Here is a 22,776-nt window from a genome sequence, read left to right as displayed (position 1 = left end):
CCTAGCCTCTCCTTTGCAGCAACAGTCTTCCCAAGGGCAAATCCTGTGGTAGAGGGTTCAGTCCATCAAACCACCAGTCCCATATATCTGTGAGCACATCAGCAACTGTTGAGGTGTGGAAGCCCAATACCCCTGCATTCTCCACGAGCTCTTCAAGGGGGCTCTGCATATTTTTTTCCTTGTTTTTTTTTTTTAAACTTTTTTTTTCAAATCAACTGTATAAAAAATTAAAAAAATTTAAAAAAACAGTACAATAAAAGAACATTTCAAAGAGACCATAACAAGGAAGTAAGAAAAAGACAACTAACCTAAGATAACTATTTTACTTCCAACATGTTCCTACTCTACCCCAAGAAAGTAACCTACACTCACTTCTTAACTCCCCATTGCCCCTTCCCCCACTTCTCGGAACCCATACTCTATGGTCACATTCTCTGATACGTTCTTTTTGTTTACCGTGGGGCTTAAATTTAACATCTTAAATCTATAACAATCTTGTTTTTCTTTGATACCAACTTAACTTCAATATGGCACATAAACTGTGTTCCTATACTCCATCATTCCCCCACCTTTATGTAGTTCTTGTCAAAAATTACATATTTTACATTGAGTCCAAAACCACTGATTTATCATTACAGTTTATGTATTTTAGATCCTGTAGGAAGTAAATAGTGGAGTTACAAATCAAAAATACAGTAGTATTGGTATTTATATTTACCATGTGATCTTTAGTGGTACCCTTTATTTCTTCATGTAGTTTCAGTCAATTGTATAGTGTCCCTTCCTTTCAGCCTGCTCACCTTCCTTTAGCATTTCTTATAGGACTGGTCTACTGGTGGTGAAGTCCCTCAGCTTTTTTCTCTGTTGGTAGGGCTCCCTTTAGTATCTGAAGTAGGGCAGGTCTTTTATTAGCAAAATCTCTCAGCATTTGTTTGTCTGTGAAAAATTTAAGCTCTCCCTCAAATTTGAAGGAGAGTTTTGCTGGATAAAGTATTCTTGGTTGGAAATTTTTCTCTCTCAGAATTTTAAATATGTCATGCCACTGCCTTCTCGCCTCCATGGTGGCCGCTGAGTAGTCACAACTTAGTCTTATGTTGTTTCCTTTGTATGTGGGGAATTGCTTTTCTCTTGCTGCTTTCAGAACTTGCTCCTTCTCTTCAGTATTTGAGAGTCTGATCAGAATATGTCTCGGCGTGGGTTTATTTGGATTTATTCTATTTGGAGTTCACTGGGCATTTATGCTTTGTGTATTTATATTGTGTAGAAGGTTTGGAAAGTTTTCCCCAACAATTTCTTTGAATACTCTTTCTAGACCTTTACCCTTCTCTTCCCCTTCTGGGACACCAATGAGTGTTCAATTTGGATGTTTTATTTTATCTATCGTATCCCTGAGATCCATTTCAACTTTTTCAATTTTTTCCCCATTCTTTTGTTCTTTCATTTTCTGTTCTGTGGTCCTCGAGGAGGCTGAGTTGTTGTTCAACTTCCTCTAATCTTGTATTATGAGTATCCAGAGTCTTTTTAATTTGGCCAACAGTTTCTTTTATTTCCATAAGATCTTCTATTTTTTTATTTACTCTTGCAATTTCTTCTTTATGCTTTTATAGGGTCTTCTTTATGTCCTTTATATCCTGAGCCATGCTCTTGTTGCCTATCTGTAATTCTTTGATTAATTGTGCCAAGTACTGTGTGTCTTCTGATCTTTTGATTTGGGTGTTTGGGTTTGGGTTCTCCATATCATCTGGTTTTATCATATGCTTTAAGATTTTCTGTTGTTTTTGGCCTCTTGGCATTTGCTTTACTTGATCCCTAATTTGACAGAACTGCAGCTTGGTGGCATACACTTCCTCTAACTAACCAGAGCCTGCTTTTTATATGTCTTTCATGAGTTCGGTTAGTGCAGGTTAGTTCCTAAAAGCTTTATCAACTCATGGTGCAGTGGCACAAAGGAGGTTCTGAACCTGCCAGGGTGAATACTAGACCAGGAACTTCTGGGTCCCACCAGGGTGTTGCTTGCATGAGGCCCACATGGAGCCAGCCCTTCTATCTTAGACTTCAATACTTGTTATTGTCTTGTAGTGCTTGCTCCTCTCCCTTCCCTTGTAAGTTTTCTAGTTTTTTTTTTCCAGCTCTGCTGTGTCTTTTTGGAAGAGCAACCTGGTGGTGTCAGGTGACGTGAGCTAGCACTGGTGCCTGAGGGGCCAAGGGTGCAGGGTAGTGGGGACAAGGGTACTGGCTGCAAGGGCCTCAGCTTTACAGGCTTGGGTCAGTTGAGAACAGAGAACAAAGCTCCTTTCAGATGGGAGTTGACCTTCGAATCTAGCTGTCACCATCCACATAGCGGGACCATGCCCTCTTTGCGGAATAGAAGTGATCTGGGCTACATCTGGTCTGGTTTTTTTTTTTTTTTTTTCTCCCAGCCCAGACTCACTCTGGTCTGCCTGGCTGGGTGGCTTTATTGAGCCAGAGAACAAAGAGGGAGTGTGTGCCCTGAGAATAGTTGCTAAGGCAACCTCCTGCCCTCAGGAACCTGGTTACTTATGCTCATTTCACCAGAGTCATGTCTGCAGCCCCTTGCTGGCTCCATGAACAGTTGAACTCCAATCTCTGAAATAATGTCCTTGAACCCTAATTACCTGTGCATATGTCTTAGGGTCACGGATTGGTGGGCCAGGTTTCTACAAAATACTGTGTCCCAAATGTCTGTTTTGGGCTCTCAGGGGTTTGTGAGAATCAAATCCAATGTGTGTGGGCCCCACACACGTGTGGTCAGTAAAATACGCTCATGAACTGGGCTTAGTATTTTAATAATGGCATGGTTCCTGAAATGAAAACCAGAGGGTGAAACGGAAAACGATTTTAAAGAAAAAGTTTATTTTAAGAAGACACAAACAGCTCTAGCTATATAAAGAATACAGTTCAATTGCTGGTAGCAAGCCAGTAAGGAATGCTTTTTTTGTTTGTTTTGTTTTTTAAGAAAGATAAGAAAAACCCTTTGTTATATCACCCCACAGAGGGCTCCCTTCGATTTTGCGTTGGAATTCTAAAAAGACTGGGATTATGATCTCTCCTAGTTTTCTGCTTCTTGCAATTTTTATCCAGGGACACATTCTTATCACTGGGGGAATTGTCTTATCTCTGCCTTCCAGTTTGATACTGGTCTGTAAATTCCTGACTCTGTTAGTTTTCTTACGTGCATTTTTGGCACTCAAGAGGCATTAAATGGTAAGTGCTAACTTAACAAAAGCCTGTCTCCTGACTATGCATAGTAGGACTGGCCAATTCTCATTCCTCATTTTGTTTTTTGCAAGTGTAATATTTTTGCTGTTTCAGGGTCCAAGGCACAAGCCTAGCTTCCCTTCTTAATTCTGGAAATACTAATCAAAGGCAGAAAGGAACTATTTTGCTGATGCTTTAAAATAAGAAAATCCCAAAAGCTACTTGGGTATCTGGTTTTTTAAATTCAGATTTCAGAAAGTGGGTAGACCCCTGGGCTCAAATGACAGAAACAGAGCTAAAGGTCTTAAGAAGCAAATTGTTTAATTAGGAAAAGCTGCAACCTGAGAGGTACGTCCAAATCACTGAGCCCATATTGAATTAAAACCTTAGGTCTCGGAAAGTCATTCTGTCCAGAGTTGTCACAGAGGAGTTTCTTCAAATGGCTTCCTGGGGAAAAGCCAGCATAGGCTGGTGGAAAGAATACGGGAGCAACTCACAAGTCTCAAAAGACAAGAAACAGGAAATGACTCAGGGGCCCCCACCATCTCCCTCTCCTTCACTGTCCCATTAGAACTGGACCTGGACCAGGGAGCCAATGAGAACACTGGGATAGTGTGTATGTGTGTGTGTGTGTGTGTGTGTTTTAATTCATTAATGAATGTGGCCCTCACACTCAGGTGTAGAAACCACACTCACACACACACAGGCACACATCTTCCCATTCACTTGTCTTTCTCAGTGTTTATACAGAGAAGTATGAAAATATAAATCTGAGTTTTAGACCTCCAAGTAGCATGGAAGAAGATTTGAAGAAGCTTTAGAGAATCCTTTTAGAGGTTTAGAAAACAGGAGGAGGTGGTTCACTGGTTGTGCTGTTACATGGGACCTCCCAGGGAGCCCAGAAGGCAGGGAGTTTAGTCAAGGAAAATCTGTGGACACCTCATTGGTTTTCTTGCTGAGGCTGAGTGTTCTGTCTATAGAGGGTCCAAACCCCATTAGTAAATGGACACATGGACATTCCAGGTTTTAAAACAAGCTTTTGGAACTAAGCAAGCTGGAATCTCATGGCTTTGCAGCATCAGCCCTAAACTTGTGATGGCAGTATGGGGTACGGTGGGACAGGGCAGCCCAGGGCAGGGGTCCCCAAGCACGGTTTGGGAGAGTAATGGTGAGACAAAAGAAGTAAGAAAAACTCAGAAATCCATCATTCCCTACCAGCCTACCCTAACCCCAAGGAAGAGAGGCACATCGGATAAGTACGACAGGTCTGGAGAAAAGAATGAGGGTTCCTACACCAAGGTAGTCAGTAATGAGAAGGTGGGGTGTGTGTGGTGGTGGTGATGGTGGGGGGGATGGAGAGAAAGAGAGGGAGGGAGGGAGAAAGAGAGAGAAAGGGAGAACATGAAGGAAACTCTATTGAAGAGTAACTATTGGCATATGAAGCCTGTCTCCAGCCACCTCTGGGCAGTTGGACTGGGCTGACCATGCAGTAGATGAGAGTGCAGTGAGCCACATTACCTAATACACAATATAAACCTATCACATGGAGCAGGTCACAGAAATGCCTGCCCCAGAAGATCAGGGGTCAACAAACTATGGCAAGTGGGCCAAGTCTGATCTGTGGCTTTGTACATCCCATGAGCAAAGAATGATTTTTACATTTCTAAAGGGGTGTGAAACAAACCAACCACCACCACCACCACCAACAGAAAAGAACATGCAACAGAGACTTAGGTGGCCCACAAAGCCTAAAATAGTTACTGTCTGTCCCTTTACAGAAAGGTTGTCAACCCCTGGTCTATATGATGGTAGATATGCCACCAGTCTCTGGTGAGAAGGTCCAGGAGAAACAAGAGAACAAAGGAAATAATACGACTAACTATGACTAGCATACCCTTACAGGTGCACTGCCTACAACTCCACAGCACAGGGAGGTATGCATGAACTATGGAAGGAAGTCCAAGAATAACTAAAGAGAGAGATATACTAAGGAGTTAGGCAAAGAATGTTCTGGAAAACAGACTGCATGCAGAGCTCAGGACTGATCAGGGGATTCTGCTATTGTTTGATAAGATGGAGATGGGGTTTGAGCCCAGGGATTGACAAAATATCAAGCTAGGTAAAGTTTCTAGAACACAATGGGTATGGCATGAGAATCTAACACTCTGAAAATACTTCATAAAGATTGAGAAGGGTAAAGTAGATTCGGGGAAAGTTTATATTGTTCTGCCTAACTTTAAATAAACACCAAATACAAAAGTTCACACTAAAAAAAAGTAGAGACATATGGGAGGATGACAAGAGAGATCTTAGTTAAAAAAAAAAAAAAAAAGTGACCAGAAGATTCCCTTACATAGGAAGCTTCCCTACTAAAAAATGGAATTTGATCAATAAAAATCCATTTTCACACAACTTTTAGGGAAAACATCTATTGTATAAAGTAGGGCACACTGAATTTGGAGGGAAATGGGGAATGTTTCTAAACTGAAAATCTGATTTGTCTTTGGATTCACGAACTACAAAACTCGTAGCATTTTGTCTTAAAGCATATATATATTAGTTCACTGGAATACCTGGGGGAATTCATGTGTCATTAAAGTAGAAGCCAGCTGTGGGCCTTCTATAAATGCAGTGCTTTAAATGAAAAAACACTGGCATCAGAGGTTGAAGCCCTGGGTTAGCCTGAGCCCTGCCACTGACTAACTGTGTGACCTTGTGTAAGTTATTTGACCTTTCTGGGCCTTAGTTTCCTCATCTATAAAATGAAGGGTTGGTCCCTTTCAATTCTAACATTCTGCAATTATAGATAAATATAGAATTAAGATAAATACAACAATCTAGAAAAAACAAATATTCCCCAAAGTATGCTTCGGAGACAGTAGAAAAAAATAGCAATGAAATATAATAATAAAAAGAATATAATTTTAACTACTAGCCAGAGTAAATATATTTCATTTAAAAATTAATGAAAAGATTTGTAATTTACAATTGATCGGGAGACTTAAGAACATACATAATGATATTTCTTCATCATCATACCTATGGAGGAAGGGATGAGTTTGAGGCGACTCGTACAACGAGCACAATGCTGTGTTTGCATGCATAACATTTTATAAAACTGGACATTAAAAAAAGCTCAAGACCATATAAGGAATAAATTTCTATAAAGCATGGCATTACAAAGAGGCTGAGAGATGTCAACTGGTTGTTCCAGTTCAGATTTTAATTTTGGATTCATTGCTATCAAATGCCACTATTTAGGCAAAAGCTTAAGATCAAATATACTTCGGCCAGAGCCCTCCTAGGGAATAGCAACCGTGGTAAAGACAGGTATTTAAGGGTTTGAAATATCCAACAAACCCAATACCTTTCCAATTCCTTGTGTTCAAAAAAAATTGTTTTAAACCAAAAACAGGCCGGATGTACTGGATCCACCAAATCAGTTTGGCCGATTGAGCAAGTGGTTGATTCAATCTGATAACTCTTTTACACCCAACAAACCTGACAATATAAATCACTTGGCCAGAGACTACTGTAATGACGGCAGAAGGTTGGAGAGTTGTTACATCACTGGAATATGAATATTATACACACACATACACACACATATTCCAGGGATGCTGCTGTCGCCGCTTCTGGGACCCAATCTGAGAGCCACTGGCTTGGATTTGGGGCTTTATTGAACAGAAGTGTATACCTATTCCACATTACCGATTACTTTTGCAAATTTCTTTTTGCTAAACATTAAAAGCGCTCTGAATGCATGTCTATAACCATTTACTATGGTATTCGTCTATAAATCTGTTTCAAAGCATTCTAAAGCTTTGCTTATTTCATTTGCTTTTTGACACAAGCAGCTCCTTCCCACTCTCTCGGCCTTTTAAATCCCCAATATTGTAGCCACTTATATCTGAAATGCATGCAAAGGCTTTGAAGGGACTGGGTTCTCTGGTATAGATATGGTCTCATTTTCACACCAAGGTGAGTGATTGCACATAACATAGATAGAGTTGGGGGAAGCAGAGACTCATGTTTCATAAAGTTGTACCTCCAATAAGTTTAGTGATCACCACCAATACCGGATGACTGAATAAGGACACTGACTGGACATTTTCACCTTTCACAAACAGGAACACATTTTCACAAACTCCTTAAATGCTTGCATTCTTTTACTCAAATGGTAAGTGGCATCAACTCCACTGACATAAAGTGTTAATGTACAATATGAATGATGTAGGCCTTCTCAGTGGCTTAGTAGCCACTGCTGAGGGTCCCTTGGTAGTAATCATATTGAATAGCACTGAGTATCAAGGCAATGTTATTGACCATTGGCAGTTGGCCAAAATAATTTGAGGAGATTAAGATATTTCCAACATTGTGGAGTTAGCTGTCAGGGAATCTGGCCTTTCCATGGTGAAAAAATATACTTCTACAAGTAGTTGATGCCCCAAAGTTTACAAGTAGAACTTCGTTCCTTTGGCTTAAGGCTTTTCCCCCGTTAAAATGGAAATGACCTTCAAAAGAGGTAGCATTAAGCCTTATAGTCTCAAGGTAAATGAATTTATCCCTTTCCTGAGAGCATGCTTTTCTTAGAAAGGAGCACAAACTAAGAGGCACTGAGGAGAGTTGGGGCTGGGAAACATGGTTTGGGGAGAATGGAGCAAAAAGGGGAGACTGAGGATCCCAAAGACAGACCTCCAACTCATTCCCCATTTTGCTTAAGGGCTGTCCCTGTCTGCATCCCTATGAAATGGGTGCTAACTTGCCACTTGGAGCAGGTTACATATGAATAAACTATGTTTCTGATAATGCTGAACATTCTTTAATGTATACATAGATTTATAGCAATGGAAAAACAGCAATAAAACATTTGGTGCAACAACAGGTAGAAAGTTACTAAAAAAACTGAAAACCATACTTGCTCGTAGGAAGACGAACCAGTACTTTATAGAGTGCAAATCACAGGGCTGGGACTATGGTAAGGCACTTGCATAACCCTGAGAATGGGTGCCTCCTTAAATTTTGAGCCCTCGATGCTTCACTCACCTCACCCTAGTCCTGGCCCTGGCAAATCATACTAAAGGAAATGCTCTTCATTCTGTTACAGACTTGGCGATAATGGAAGGCTAAACCAATGAGGAACAACATATCACTCACCGTGAACTTGCCTCTTAATGAATAGTTTGTTAAGCTCAGACCAAGAGGTACAGGGGGATTCCAATGAGATCTACGCAGTCTCGATAGTTAAAATGGATGTCAGGTGAAATGCTGGTCATAAGAGCCTTCTAGAATCTCATCTGTCCTTGCACACCCTAGATAAACTGGTATAATTATGGTCATTCTGCTGACACGAACTATTTTGCTGCCTATTGTCTTGCCTACTTTATGGGTCCTTTATGCAGTTCACGGGAGTTGGGGCTGAGGGACAAGTGGGGCCAGGCGAGAGGCTGAGGCAAACCAGGTAGTGCAGGCAAAGGAGAAGCGAAACCAGCAAACTTGCTATTGTCCTGGGAATAGCTTGCTCTCTACCCTCACCATCTGAACCACAATATGTAATGAATACCAAGTGCAAAGCACTCCTAGTTCCCTATTAACCTCCTCTGGGGATGGCTCTCTCTACTCCTGAATGGATTGAAGTCAGTCTAGCAGAGCCACCTGGCTCTTGGTTGGAATCAGAGGGGGCAGAAAAAGTGATAGAAACAACTTGAAGTGGAAGTTGACCTCCTGGGGTCAACTTCATTTCACTCAAACCTCTTCTGTACTCTGCCTTTAAAAATTATTATTACTATTGTTGTTGTTGTTGTTGTTATTTGGTTCTCTGAAAGCCTTCCGGAGAGGGGCTTTCAGCCTCCCTTCTTCACTCTCAGCAGAAGATGTGTAGAAGGCAGCAAACGTTGTGGGAAGTCCCGGGGGGTGGGGGTTGGCATTATGGTGATCAATGAAAATGACTGGTAGAGATGTTACAGTTTGGTTGTTTGTTTGTTTGGGACTAGGTCTCTCTGCTGCAAAATATTAAATGAGTATTTCCAGTCCTAAATGTTATCTGTGGCCATACCATCTCTGACCCACATCTTCATGCACTAATGGGAATTTGAGGACCATGTGGGAAGATGTCCTAAAAAGATCCCACGCATAGAGTATTGTAGAGGCAAGAAAGAATCAAAGTATTTGAAAAACATAAAGGTGTCTGGGCATTCGGCTTTAGTATCTTTGGGGCAAACCACTAGAGAGCAGCAATGTGAGAGGAGAGGCAAGAACCACTAGAAGTAGCAAATCAGAAGGTGCCTGAAAAATCAGCAGAAGCAAAAGTCCTGTACCATGTAAGTCGCATACTCGGCTTCAGAGTTCAACTATTCATAATGGTTCACAAGGAGCAGGCCTTGGCAGCCTTTCACTTTTGTTAGGTGAACAGAGACACTCCTCTTTTTCCTACAGAGGGAAAAGTTTCAGTCTTTTCAAATTGTGAGTCTGGCGCAGACAAGCGTGACATTCGTATATAAATCAAGGCCAGGAATGAATCTACTTTATTTCAGGCAAACAAAACAACAACAACAACAAACAACAAAACCCCTGAAATCTGCTCAAGACCTTCAATCTGAATCATTCAAATACTTTAAAAAGCAACTGGGCTTTCACTAGCTGTGTTTATTATTTTAAGTGGCTTCTCTCTAAATCAAGGGGAAGTGCTGACTGCAAGGGAGTTGGTGTTCCTGGACTGTGCCCGGAAGACTAAAATTCAAAACTGTACCAACCAAGGACCTAGGCCCTAGGGCTTCTAGGTGACAGGCCCAAGTCTTCTTAGAACCAGGTGTCACTTTTCCTGGGGTGTGAGCAGTTGAGCTAAGAACTTGCTATCCAAATCAAGCTCTGCCTGTCTTTGGGGTTGTTACTGCACCCTCCAGGTTGAGCAATGTATCTGTTGGGTGGGGGTGGGTGGGGGGTGGAGGAGGAAGGGGTGAAGTAGGCTACAATTTCATTTGAATTTTCCATTTCCTTCTTGAGAAGGGTAGAGAATTAACTCTCCATTATTGGTCAGTAGATTTTCTTTGTTCAATGTTTTGTCTGTCCCCCCACCTCCATCCCAACCTCCCAGAAATCAGGCACATGAAAATCAAAGGATTCAGTGCTCTTGCTCTGCTTAGAAAATTGAACTGTCAAGTATAGTTAGTGCCTCTAAGCTTTGGAGGGAGGGAAGAGTACAAGGATTGTTTTGGCGCTCTTTCAGCGCCCCATTTACCCTATTTCTTACACTCTTCCCCAGCACTGTTAATTGAAAATTGATCAAACAGCAGGAACTAGATGGCCCAAAGTAGCACTTTTTGTGTGTTAAGGGCCAGAGCACCTTACAACATTGTCTTTGAGATTTTGGATATGTCCTTGTGGTCATACATTCCTGTTTTTCTGAACAGAGTAAGACTTCCTTTATACAAAACCAAACCAACCAAAAACCACAATCTGAACTGAATGGTGGTGGGTAAGTTGTACTTACTTCCCATCCTCCTTGAGCCTTAGATGATGCTGTTCCTTCAACTAATTACTTCCTATAATGAATGTTATATGCAAATGAAACAACAAGCATTTTTAGGATGCAGCATGAGTTGGGCACAGAGCCTAGCTATGACTGTTGACAGACATTTGGAGGATCTCAAGGCGCACATGCAAGTTATCTTAGATCAATCTGAGTGAACAAATGACTGCCTCATTTGTTGGCCACTCTTGGGTCACCAAAAGAAATCTCATCCTGGCCTTTTCTAGCTAACGGGTGTATGTGGGGTGGGGTGGGGGGTTCTATATTTTCATTGAAACTCATCACCCTGATCTCCGTGTAGACAATCAAACTGCAAAAGGCATGAAGTTTCGGGACAGTCACATTCATATTTTGCACGACAAAGCCATCCAATCAACCCCATGCCCAAGTAAGCGCACACCTGCAACCCTCTCGTGGGGGAGAGTTAAACAGGTTGAAGAGGCATCAGAGTCTTTCTGTAGCTCCACACAGGGCCATCTGAGGCCTCGTCAAAAAAGTGAATAAACAGCAATGGCACCTTAGGCCCCCCAGGTTTGGCAGTCCTCCATCTGCCCTCACACTGTGCTCCTCTGTGACAGGAGCCAGGGATAGGGCAGCCTGGTCACTGATTTAAAGGATGGCACACATGCTCTTGCATCTGAGAATTTCTTCTCAGTGCACATCAGTGGGGGAAGAGAAGAAGAAAATCGGTAGTCAGTAATGGCAAAATTATAAGTGAGAAAACGTAAAATGCTTGACGATGATTAAAGTGCCTGAAGATTTTAGCTCTAGATGAAGTGGCTTCTCTCCTGCTATCCGGAGTGTGAGTTAATGCAAAAGAAATGTCGGGTTCTTTGTTATTCCCATGGTTCCTTTTTAAAAATTCTTCCTCTTTCCCCTGCTCTGCTCAAGTTTAGTGACTAAACCATGCTCGTTGAACTCAGGGCCTAGGTACTGGGGTTATCGTTGGTTTCATAGTCTTTCGAAAACTGGGTAATAATTCTCCGAGCCAAGGGGTTAGTGGTCTTCAGCAGTTCAGCTGCTGATGGGCGGGACCTTGGAGGTGCCTTACTTCCCTTCTTCTGTAGCAAGGCCTTGAAATCATCGTTTCTGCCAGCATCTAGGCTGGCACCGCTGCTTGACCCTGTAGTGGCAACAGACTCACTGATTGGAGAATCAGCTGTGCGCTTTACTGGTGAGTGGGAGCTGGGTCTGCTGCCAGCAAAGGCCTCACCCGGCTCCTTCCAGCCCAGCAGCTTTCTTTTGGACCTAAATAAAAGAAAAGTTTGGTTTAAGGGTATTCACGCAGCAGACATTTACTAATGCCTCATATAACTTCATGAACGCCAGTGACAGGAGCTGAGAATTTCTATGTAGCAACCTTGCAAGCAGTAGCATTTACCAGCTTTTTCACCTTGTTGCCACCCCCGTGCACCCCCACCTCCTTTCAAGGGCCCATAGCTGGAGTCACTTGGCCTGTGCCTGCAGGCTCAGTCCCGCTTAGCTTCTGGGACCAAGGGAGAATTTAAGGAGTCAAGGCTGGTAGCTCAGTGACTCTGAATCAAGATGGTCTAGGGGCTGATCCTGTTCTGAACTGGTGCTTTAGTTTCACCAACTGAGCTCATTCCGGTTTCCTTGTCACCAACCCCCTGCGTTGGGCCCCTGTTCATTTGCTGGGTCCCCAGCTGGTCCCCTTTGCGCCTTTGATACCCTGCCTGGTGCCCCACCTCACCTCTTGATGAACATTTTTAGTATAAGGAATTCTGTGAAGGATTAACTGTCTCTGGCCATAGACAGAGCTGTGAGAGAGCAGGTGGAGCCACCATAGGCCAAGCGGTTGTTAGGAGACTGGGGGGACCTCTCACTCAGCACCTGGTGGTCCCTTCCACTCGCCTCCTCCACTTCACCCGAAGATGTCAGGGAATTTGAGATGCGAGGCCTGGGATGGTGCTCACATGTGAGGGTATCAGAACTCAGCTTCCAGTTTCAATTCTAATGGCTGCTCAGAGGCAGCAGTTTTTCTTTCGGTCTAAAAAGGGAAGGAGATTGCGATTGGAATGAAGGAAATTGGCACAGACCTGTGTATCACAGTAAATAAATCTTCAGTGGTGCGGGAAGTCACAAAAACGTCATCATCATCCTCTGCAATCGATTCGGCTGTTTTATCGCTGATGAAACTTTTTTCTTCGGTGCTTGGTTCCATAGAACTCTCTAGGCATAAGAACCAGAAGGGATGACTTTGATCACAATAGTTAAAGCACATTCTCATATGTTATTCCACTGGATATTCCAAGCAACTCTGAGAGGGCAGCAGGGTGAAGAGTTTTAATGTTTCCATTTTGCAGAGGAGGAACATGAGGTTCAGAAGTTTAGTGATTTGCCCAAGGTGGGCCTAGGCTCTTGATCACTCATGCCTCTTCTGTTATCAACAGGCTGCCTGCGCATTCTCTTGTTTTAAATATGCCATTTAAAACAAAAACAAAAACAAGGAGCCAGAGCAATCTAAAGCAATGACTCTCAACCAATGGGTGAGAGTGAGAATCATCTTAATCTCAATCTCAGAGGGAGCATGTGCAATTTGAGAAAGCATATTCTAAAACGACCCGTGGCTTTGATGTGTTTGTCTTAGCCACGACGGATTAACTTACTTTTGAAAGTTCAAATCAGCTTAAAGAAGGCCATGGAATTTTTGTATTTAACTTAAAACTACAGTAATCTGTTATCTCACAGTTCTGGAGGCTAGAAGTCCAAGATCTAAGTGTCTGCCAGGCCCTTCTTCTGAAACCCGTAAGGGATGCTCTTACCTTGACTCTTAGCTTCTTGTTTTCGACCTTGGCTTGTAGATACATCTGCCTCTGTCTTCACATGACCTACTCTTCTGTGTCTTTTGTGTCCGATTCTCCCATTCTCCCCTTCTTATAAGGACACCAGTCATATTGGATTAGGGTCCAGGGGAGTCTAATGTTTGGTATTAAGGGTTCAGAAAAGGATTAGAAACATTATCTAACTTACTCTTATGGTTCCAAGAACAGCTAGCCTCAAACCATCCAAGTGAGTTTCCTTTGCTCTAAAAAGCACTAAGAGAGGCTTCTGCTGGTAACATATTCCATTGCTTTAGAAGCCTATGAGCCCTGCCATGGCACTTGAACTCAGTATGGGAGGGTATGAGTCCCCTGCATGAACCTAAACTTAGTGAGGCTAGTAGAAAGTACTGTACAGTACAGTTGGAGAAAGAACTTCTAGGACAGGGGATGCATGCCTGACTAGAGAGATGGGATTCTAAAGTTCTAGGGTGCTAGGGCCTATTTTGACTTCATTATCTTAGCATGAGGGATTCAAGGATAGACTGGCCCAAACTGGGCCTTGGAGATCCACCTCTGGGTCAGTCCTGAGCCCAAGGACAGCATAGTGGGGTTGAATTGCACCCCCTCAAAAGACATGGTCAAGTCCTACCACCCCCCCGCCCCCCCACCGGGGTACCTGTGAATGTGACCTTATTTAGAAATTAAGTCTTTGTATAAATAATCAAGTTAGATGAGGTCAAGACTGTATAACTATATATCTTACACGGTGTGACCATGTGATTGTGAAAACCTTGTGGCTCATACTCCCTTTGTCCAGTGTATGGACAGATGAGTAGAAAAATGGGGACTACAGTAAATGAATAATAGGGTAGGGAGGAGGGGTATGGGATATTTTTGATGTTCTTTTTTACTTTAACTTTAATTTTAATTTTTTGGAGTAATGAAAATATTCAAAAATGGATTGGGGTGATGAATGCACAATTTATATGATGGTACTGTGAACAGTTGATTTGACACTGTGGATGACTGTATGGTATGTGAATACATTGCAATAAAACTGAATTAAAAAAAAAAACAAAATAAGATGAGGTCAAATGGATTAGGGTGGGCCCTAGATCCAACGATTTGTGTCTTTACAAGAGAAAGGAGAGCGAGATTCGAATACAAAGGCACAGACACTCAGAGGGAAGATTGCCACTTGAAGGTGGAGGCAGAGATTGGCATGATGCATCTCTAAGCCAAGAATTGCCACAGATTGCCGGTTACCACCAGACACTAGGAAGAGGCAAGGAAGGATTCTTTCCCTAGAACCTTTAGAGGGAGGATGGCCCTGCCAACACCTTGGTTTCAGACTTCCAGCCTCCACACTGGGAGGGAATAAATTGCCAGTTGTTTGAAGCCACCCGGTTTGTGGTAGTTTGATACCACAGTCCTAAGAAACTAACAGGCAGTAAGGCAGACCAGCGGTTCCCATTTAAGAGTAAACCCAACCCTCAAAAGGTGCCCCCTATTGACTTGGTCATCCTGGGATCAGGATGATTATTTTGGGACCCTTGGTTCTGTCTCTGGCACTCCATTCGCACCCTTATCTCTCCTGCAATTGAAAAAAAAAAAAAAGCCAGCAGAACAGTTTACTAACCCTGAGGGCTCGCCTCCTTTTCGTTGTCAGTCTGTGAAGTAGGAGTCATCTTTTTACCAGGTGACTGCAGGTCATTGCTGGAGGGGGGACACTTGGCATCTTCTTCCAGGGTGATGATGGGGCTTAGAGGCAGCCTTGGTTCTGCCATGTGGGCCTCCATCTGAGCCGTGGGTGAGGCGAGAGGCAGGTACAGCACGCTGGGCTTTTTTGGCACAGGAGGTGGAATCTTGCCTTTCTTTTTCTCAGCTTCTTCCTGGCTCTGGAGGCCAATTCTTTCAGGGAGGGCTCTTGTCTTGGGGCCCTCATCCTCCATACTTCCCTGGGGAGGCTGCTGTATTCCTGAGAAGAAAGCACCAGAGGAACTGGCAAAAGGCATGAAAAGAAATGATGAGGGCGCTGCTGACTCCCCTGGGCTTCTGCCATCGGAAAAGCTGGGGGAGTTTGGTTTTGGAACCACTGTGTAGATCTCTTGAGGGAGCGGTCTCATGTGTTGAATTGAGTTCTTGGGGGGTGTAGCCAAGGTAGGTGAAGTTAGTGGGTACTCCTCGGGGACAGATGGTGGCTTGTGGACCAAGCTTGGAGGCCTTCGGGCCAGGGGCGGCTTCTCAGCTACTGGAGGCTTCATCTTTCTTTCTGGCAAGGTGAAGACTTCTGCTCCATGTTCCTCAGCATAGTCAGGGCTCTCAGTGTCATCTTCTGGCTCAGACTTGCTGACTGACCTCAGGCGAACAGAACGTAGGTCAGACTGAGTAACCATGAGCATGATTGGCTGGTTGGGACTAGTTTTCTGGGCCAGCTTGGCTCCAAAATTTGTATCTGAGTGATGCCGGCTCACCTTGGGTTTGCTTCGGATGGAGATACTCATCCCAGACAGATCCAGGTTGGTCAAAGAGGTCATTGGTAGGTCAAATGAAAGGCGTGACTTGGAACTTCTCTCCATTGGTGATGTCAGGGGTAGTGATGACTTCCTCTCAGGTACCATTGGACGTACCCGGACACTGTTGCTTGGATGCGGTAAGTGGCCCAGGGTCAAGGACATGGAGACAGTGGGTGTTGGTGTCTCTGATTGGCTGGAGTATCCACTAGAGGGTGACATCAGTCCAGTGGGTCTTCCTGGGGAGGATACCTCTCTGGCCTCCACCTCAATGGAGAGTTGGGAAGGTGTAGTGGCTCTGGAGGTAGAAGGGGAGGCAAGAGATTCGGAGCTTCCCTGGACTTGGGTGCACTCAATAACTGTGGTGCCAGTGGCAGTGCTAGAGCTGGACAAGGACTGGTAGGTGTCACCAGACTTCCAGTCAGCAAGATACCAGTGGTGGGAGAATTGTGCACCTTCTGGATCTTTGAGGGTTGGAACAGCTGGGTGACTCTGACCATCTGGGAGGGACAAGTGATGTCCTTGGGGTTCCAAGGAGAGGCAAAGGCTCCTGGGCCTCTGGTCCTTGGGTAATGCCGATCCACCTTCTGGCAGGAGGACTTGCTCATCTTTGACCAGTGAGACACTGCGCATCGGTGGAGAAGGCTTCTTTTTGGCCTTCTTGAGTGAGATACTCTTAGACCTCTGCCTTCTGTGCTGAGCCTCCTGTTCAGCACTAAGGGAGGCAATGGTGTCAGCACTGGTACTGCCCTCAGAACTTGTACTGGCATGAGGGAGGGCACAGGCTTCAGTGGCCTTCTGCTCCTCATTATAGTCCACATCTATGGTGCCTGAGTCTGTGGGCACAGACAGTGACCGCTCCCGGAATCTGTTGGCCCCACTTGGGTCTGTCTCCGGCCTCAAGGTACCACTGGTCAGAACGCCAATCTTGACGGCTCTTTCTGGTACTTGCCTTCGTTGAGCAGGGGGCTCAGAGTAGCCGGCTACCCCACCACATCCTGCTGGGTCATCACGAGCACCAAAAAGGCTAGCATCCTCCTTAGGAACTAGAGATGGGAGTGCGTTCAGAGAGACCCAAGCATTTCCAGAAGAAGGAGTTTTCCCATTCTCATTGACTCGATTGCTCTGGCTGGTGGCACTCGGAGTCATATAGGTAAAAGCATCTCCTTTCCAGGAAGTAGAGAAGGTAGATTCCGTTGGTCCATTGCAAGAATTGGGGGCACTGTACACCATTCCCATGCTCTCCATGCCAGCAGGGTTTGTGCCACTATGTGCCTGGTGAGTGTCTTCCAGATCAATAGAAGGATTTCTCAGTGCAGGCAAAGCGAGATTTGGGGACCAAGTGTCCTGTCCAACTGCAACTCTTCCATGAACACCTTCTGGAACTGAATGACTGGGCCTGATATCTGAGGTGGTAGAGAGAGCCACGCTGCCTGCTGGGCTGTGGCTGTGACCTGGAGGAGGTAAACACAGAATGTTAGTGGTGCCATAGGGGATCCCCCATCAGCTGTCTAGAGATGGGTGCCCCAAGTTTTTGCCAAGAAGCATTTGCCAAAAGCTTAGTCAGAATTTCCTTGGTTCTTCCTTTCCACAGATGAAGATGCTGGGGAGGTTGAGGCCTTTCTCATTGCCATACAGTGAGTCTGGGGTGGGGGTGGGGGTGGGGGTGGGGTAGGGAGGGGCATTTGAATTATCCAGATTGTTGCCAAAGACTTTTTGGCTGTGATTATTCCTTTTAGGGCTCAAGTTCATTCGGGACTACTTTTCGCCCCAGGCTCACTGTGTGACTTGCAGCTCCAGTGATGGATTTGGAATGTGCCAGGGCTGGAAAGCTAAGAGTCTGGTTGCACTTTGGGGACATGTCACTTTTCAGCTTTACAACATAGGAGACTCAGAATAGCCTAGAGCTATGAGGAAACAGTTCAGATAATTTAAAAGCCCAGAGGTTTCCTCATATACACACCAATTCTTATTGTTATTGCTACCACTACTACAATTATTACGATGACTGATAATAACAGCCACCACTTGTTGACCACCTACTGTGTACTAGACACATGGTAGGAAAATTACACAAAATAACACTAATCCTCCCAACAGTTCCACTGGGTCGGTTTCATTATCCCCAATTTACAGCTGAAGACCCCGAGGCTCAAAGAGGTTACATAAGGTGGCTAAGGCCTCATAGTGAGTAAGTGGAGGGGCCAGGATTCACATCCATTTCTCTCTGCTCTGTGCTCCTTGGATGGCATTTTTTAAATGATAGTAGTAGTTCTGTTAAGATGGTGTTTTTAGAGATGACTCCCTCTTTATCTGTTTGCCTAATTTGGATCTACATTGTTATATTCCATTTATAATGGGAAACAATAATATAATGGATTTATTAGCCCGGGAGACCTGTTCTCCACATTCAGTTGCTGCCTGTGACAAAGGACCTTTTATTATCCTTAATTACCACAATGGAAAGTTTCCTTTCTCTGAATTTTCCCTGTTCCCCATCACCACAATACCACCTGGGTGGCAAGGTGGGTGGGAGTGAGCAAGGGGAAGGGTCTGTGGGATTGGCTGTGGTGAGATCACCTTGGTCTCGCTGGGAAAAGTTAGAGAATCCAATAATGGTCCGCCTCCGCCTCAGGGTGGACTTGGGGTTCACGGCCGTCTCTGTATTAAACAACGAGTGTCGCAAACTTGCGTGTTTATCAAACTGCTGCCCTGTAGCCAAAATAAAGACACTTGGGTGCATCCTGGTTCCTGTTTAAAGTACAGCGGAAATTGGCCCGAGGTAAAGGGGAGGGATGATGACAGTAGCAATGAGCGTGACTAGCAGTTAGGCAGGTGGTACTTCTTTCCCATCCCTCCCGATTTGGCCCTGGGCACCCACAGCCCCAAGGCACACATGCTGGGTTTCACAAGGCCCCACCCCAGTTCACCTGTAAGTCTTAGGTGGACCAGAGCAGCAGTTTTCTACCCTGGTTGCATATTGAGATAAACTGGGGAGGTTTTGAAACTCCAATACCTGGACCACACTCCAGAATATTTAAAATTGCTGGACGTAGGGTCCAGGTATAAGTATTTTCTGGAAGATGTACAGCCCGGGGTGGGAACCACTGGGGTAGAGTGACAAGTTGAGACTAGGTGTTGCTTGATATCTTTTCTCAGAGAAATCCTTTATACGGGCCTGGTTAGGATGGTGTCTCCAAGAAGCTGCCCCCCGCTGCCCCCCATCATCCAGGAAGCAGCCTGATAGTCTGTCCTACAATCACCTGATCACAGTTTACCAAAGTTTGCCACTGGGTGTATTTCTCTTACATTGGGTCAGTCTTTGGCTCCTGTGAACTTGCGGGGGCAGAGCCAGAAGGGGCGAAGCAGAGCAGTGGGGTGAGGTATGCTGTTTCCCTTACTGTCACTCGTTCATCTGCTGGCTAACCTCACCCTCTCAGCCTCGTGGTGACAGATTCACACATGCCCCAGCAAGTGGCTCAGTGGGCAAAACCCAGGGACAGCCTTAAGAGTAAGATAGAAGATCAGAAACAAAGCCCCAAACATCACTTTGTGAGTCTCTCCTCCTCAACCCCTCAACCCTGACTCCTGTTGGTACATTTCCCTAGGCTGCGTATTTCCTGCCTCAGAGTTCCTGAGATGACATCATTGGATGGCCCCATATCCAGGAGTGTCACCACATGTGGCCACCCCGTCTTTATTGTTGTCAACGTTTTCCAGCACACCAGGGGCTGGAGCTGGCTCACAGGGTCCCTCTGGTCCCCTTGTGTTACTGAGGTCTTGATTTCATCAGGCCACTAAACCCTATCTCCTTCTGAAATGACAGACCCTCCTCTGATTCTACTTACAGCTTATGGAGTGTGGAGCACGAATTAATAACGGACATGGTATAGTGTGCCACGTGTACTCAAAGTCACAGCAAGCTGGGTTATATATACAGTATTTCCCCCACTCTCATAGGAAGGTTGTACTGGGACCCCTTGTGATCCCTCCTCCCACCCCCACCACTTCCTGGTATTTCCCTTTTTGAAAAACTCACCCAACAGGTTGAGGAGGCCCACCTTATTAGAAGACCTAGCATCCACTTAAAGTGACAAAAGGCCTTTGGTCTGTGCCCTGGGTATGATCCTCCCCCTTTTACCACACTTTGCCTCCAACTTCCATCTCATGAATTCCAAACCCGGCTTTTGGCACAATTAGTTTTCTTTCCCCAAACCCAAGATAATTTACAAACTTCAAGTTTCCATGTATTCTCCAGAGAGCACAGAGATCCACAAAGTTTTGGAGTTTCCTGTTAAGAACAATTTTCTTTGCTATCAGGTGGTGTCAGTTAGCATGACAGTGCCAGTAGGGAGTGAAGAAACGGCAGCCAGAACTCCCTCTTCGGCATGCCTTGTTCCCTGGTGAGAGCCATGACGATCGATGACAGTGCAGGGTGAGCCAGCAGCCAAGAAAGCCTCGCTCCCTCCCCCGGCACCCGGTGCATTCGAAGAGGGTGGTGTGTAAGTTGGCATGGAGGAAAGCAAACAGAGGTGGTGCAAGCAACTCTACCAGAGATGTTGATGGGCACAATGTCAGACTGTGTGGAGCAAGACTGAGGCCACTGCTTCTCCTCTAGGATGGACAGAGGGAAGGGGCTATTCCAGGCGGTTGGCTTGTCGGCTGTGGTAGACAGACTTGGGGAGGCCTCAGGGGCCCTCACCCCCTTGGTGGTGGTCTCATCCTCGCTCAGCTGCCGTTTTGTAGGCTGTTGGGAAAGAAGGTGATGGAAGGAGTGTGCTCCTGACCAGAGATGAGCCAGTGCCCACAGGATGGCTGTTTAGGCAGGGTAGCTGGAGGCTTCTTTTGGGAGCCAGGAAAACGTGGGCAGGCTGCCAGGCCAGGTACCTGCCTGATGGGGCTCCAGGTCGCTCTGCTGGTGAGTGGAGGTGAGCAGCAGCTTCCAGCAGGTAATGTGAGTAGCTGGTGGTCCCCTGTCAATGGGTGCAGGGCGAGCTCTGCACGCTGGTTCTCCAAGATGGGGAAGAGAGAACTCACCATCAATACAAACTCCAGACGCCTGGCAGACGGGGGCCATGGGCTGGGGGCGGGCTCAGGGACCTCATCAGAAGAGTGGAAGGTCTGCCCCAGAAGTCTGGCCTCTGAGTGCTGTTCCTCATATTCTTCTGAAAAAATAGCACAGTGGATATACACTCTAAGGGGCCACGGCTGAGCGCTGGGCTAGGGAAGGACCAGGAGCCAGGGCTCCTGCTCTAGCTGCCAGGCCTGATTTGCAGTGTTTCTTTAGGCTATTTCCTGGCATCTGAGCCTCTGGATTCTGAAATGGAAAAATGCCCACTTCTTGGGGCTATGAGGCCTGAGGAGAAAAGAAAGCCAATAAATTTGAGCTGTGCTGGTTCGGGCACCAAGGCCCTGTCTCAATGGCTCCCACTTCAACTGCTCAATCGGAGAAGAGGTTTAGGGTGTAGAAATCTTTTGTTACTTTTTAACTACAAGTTCCTCTCTTTGAAGCCCCATAGCTCTTTGGGTGTTGGCAACCCTACCAGGGATATGACCTGTGTGAAGCAAGACGAAATTTGCATTTGGAAGTCCAATCTGGAGTTCTCTCTTGGATGTCAAGAGCTCTTACTTGAGCCTTTGTTGGCCTGGTTTCCTGCACCGTTAGTCCCGCTTTAAGAGGAGTCAGGTCTAGGAGATATATGGTTGAAGAGAGAGGAGGAGGAGGGAGGGGCAGAGAAGGAAGGACAAGTTCGGGGGCATCGTCTGGAAGTGCAGTAAGAGTTGAATGGGTTTGGTTTGAGTGATGAATTAGATGAGTAAAGGAAGAGAGTAAGTAGAGCTAGGAATGAACAGGCATGGCTCTATTTACGTTGGAACACAGACTCTTAGAAGCCTAGAAACTTGGGGTTAGGAGGGGCCTTAAAGGTTCTCTGGTCCAACGCCCCATTCTGTGCTTGAACTCCCTTCTCAGCAGCCCTTCCAGGTGCTTATTCAGCCTCTTTGCATACACCTCCAGTGATGAGGAGCTCCCTCCTTTTCAAGACAGCTCCGTTCCATCCATGGTCAGTCAGGGCTATCAGGCAGATCAGGAAGTTCTTCTTTATCTTGAGATGAAATCTGCCTCCCTTGGTTTCCACCCATGGGTCTTAGTTCTGCCCTTGGTGGCTACATAGAACACATTGACTCTTTTTTTCTGCATGGTAGCTCCTCTATTACCTGAACACAAAGCTCAGTGTCCCTTGGAATCTCACTTCTCTAAGGTCATCAATGCCCTAGCAGGGAGGTGGGGGTTATGGCTGTAGCCCACTTGGGTGGCCCATCTGCAGTTTTCTATTCTCTGTATGAGTTAGCCTCTATGGGTATGGATAAATGAGAGCTGACAAGACCTCTTTGCATGTTTAACATTCACTCGACAAATATTTACCAAGCACCTCTTGGGAATCCAGCTCTGTGCTAGATGCTTCTGGAAACCCAAGTGTGTTAAGAGATGCGAGTCTTTCCCTTGAGAAACTCAGTCTGGTTAAGTGGACAAAATACATACCCAGGATGAGTAGATGAATGAATACATGAAAGAAAAAGTGGTTCAGAACTCCACAAGTCCTCTTGAGCCTCGTATGAGTTATTATGGAGGGAATGCCAAGTGTAGAATTAGTGTCAAAAGGATAGGATTTTGAAGAAAGCAAAAGGATAGGATTTTGAAGAAAGCATAAATGTTGGAGTGGAGAAGAGGAAG

General features: G+C 45.2%; 1 protein-coding gene across 1 annotated transcript in view; it reads right to left on the bottom strand.

Moving 5' to 3' along the window:
* Positions 1 to 2,852: 2,852 nt before the first annotated feature.
* The window catches only part of NHSL2 (NHS like 2), a 72,792-nt gene continuing 52,868 nt past the window's right edge, over positions 2,853 to 22,776 (bottom strand). The window contains exons 2-7 of the mRNA XM_037821475.1: positions 21,081 to 21,208; positions 20,595 to 20,790; positions 18,624 to 18,755; positions 15,170 to 17,497; positions 12,805 to 12,937; positions 2,853 to 11,995 (exon numbers count right to left, since the gene is read on the bottom strand). Coding sequence (XP_037677403.1) covers positions 11,674 to 11,995; positions 12,805 to 12,937; positions 15,170 to 17,497; positions 18,624 to 18,755; positions 20,595 to 20,790; positions 21,081 to 21,083 — 3,114 coding nt within the window. The 5' untranslated portion in view covers positions 21,084 to 21,208 and the 3' untranslated portion in view covers positions 2,853 to 11,673. The remainder of the gene's footprint in view (positions 11,996 to 12,804; positions 12,938 to 15,169; positions 17,498 to 18,623; positions 18,756 to 20,594; positions 20,791 to 21,080; positions 21,209 to 22,776) is intronic.

This window comes from Choloepus didactylus, chromosome X (genome assembly GCF_015220235.1).
Source record: "Choloepus didactylus isolate mChoDid1 chromosome X, mChoDid1.pri, whole genome shotgun sequence".
In the NCBI taxonomy this organism is placed as follows: Eukaryota; Metazoa; Chordata; class Mammalia; order Pilosa; family Megalonychidae; genus Choloepus; species Choloepus didactylus.
The sequence above is the reverse complement of the archived record's forward strand: the minus strand, read 5'-3'. Positions and strand labels throughout refer to the sequence as shown.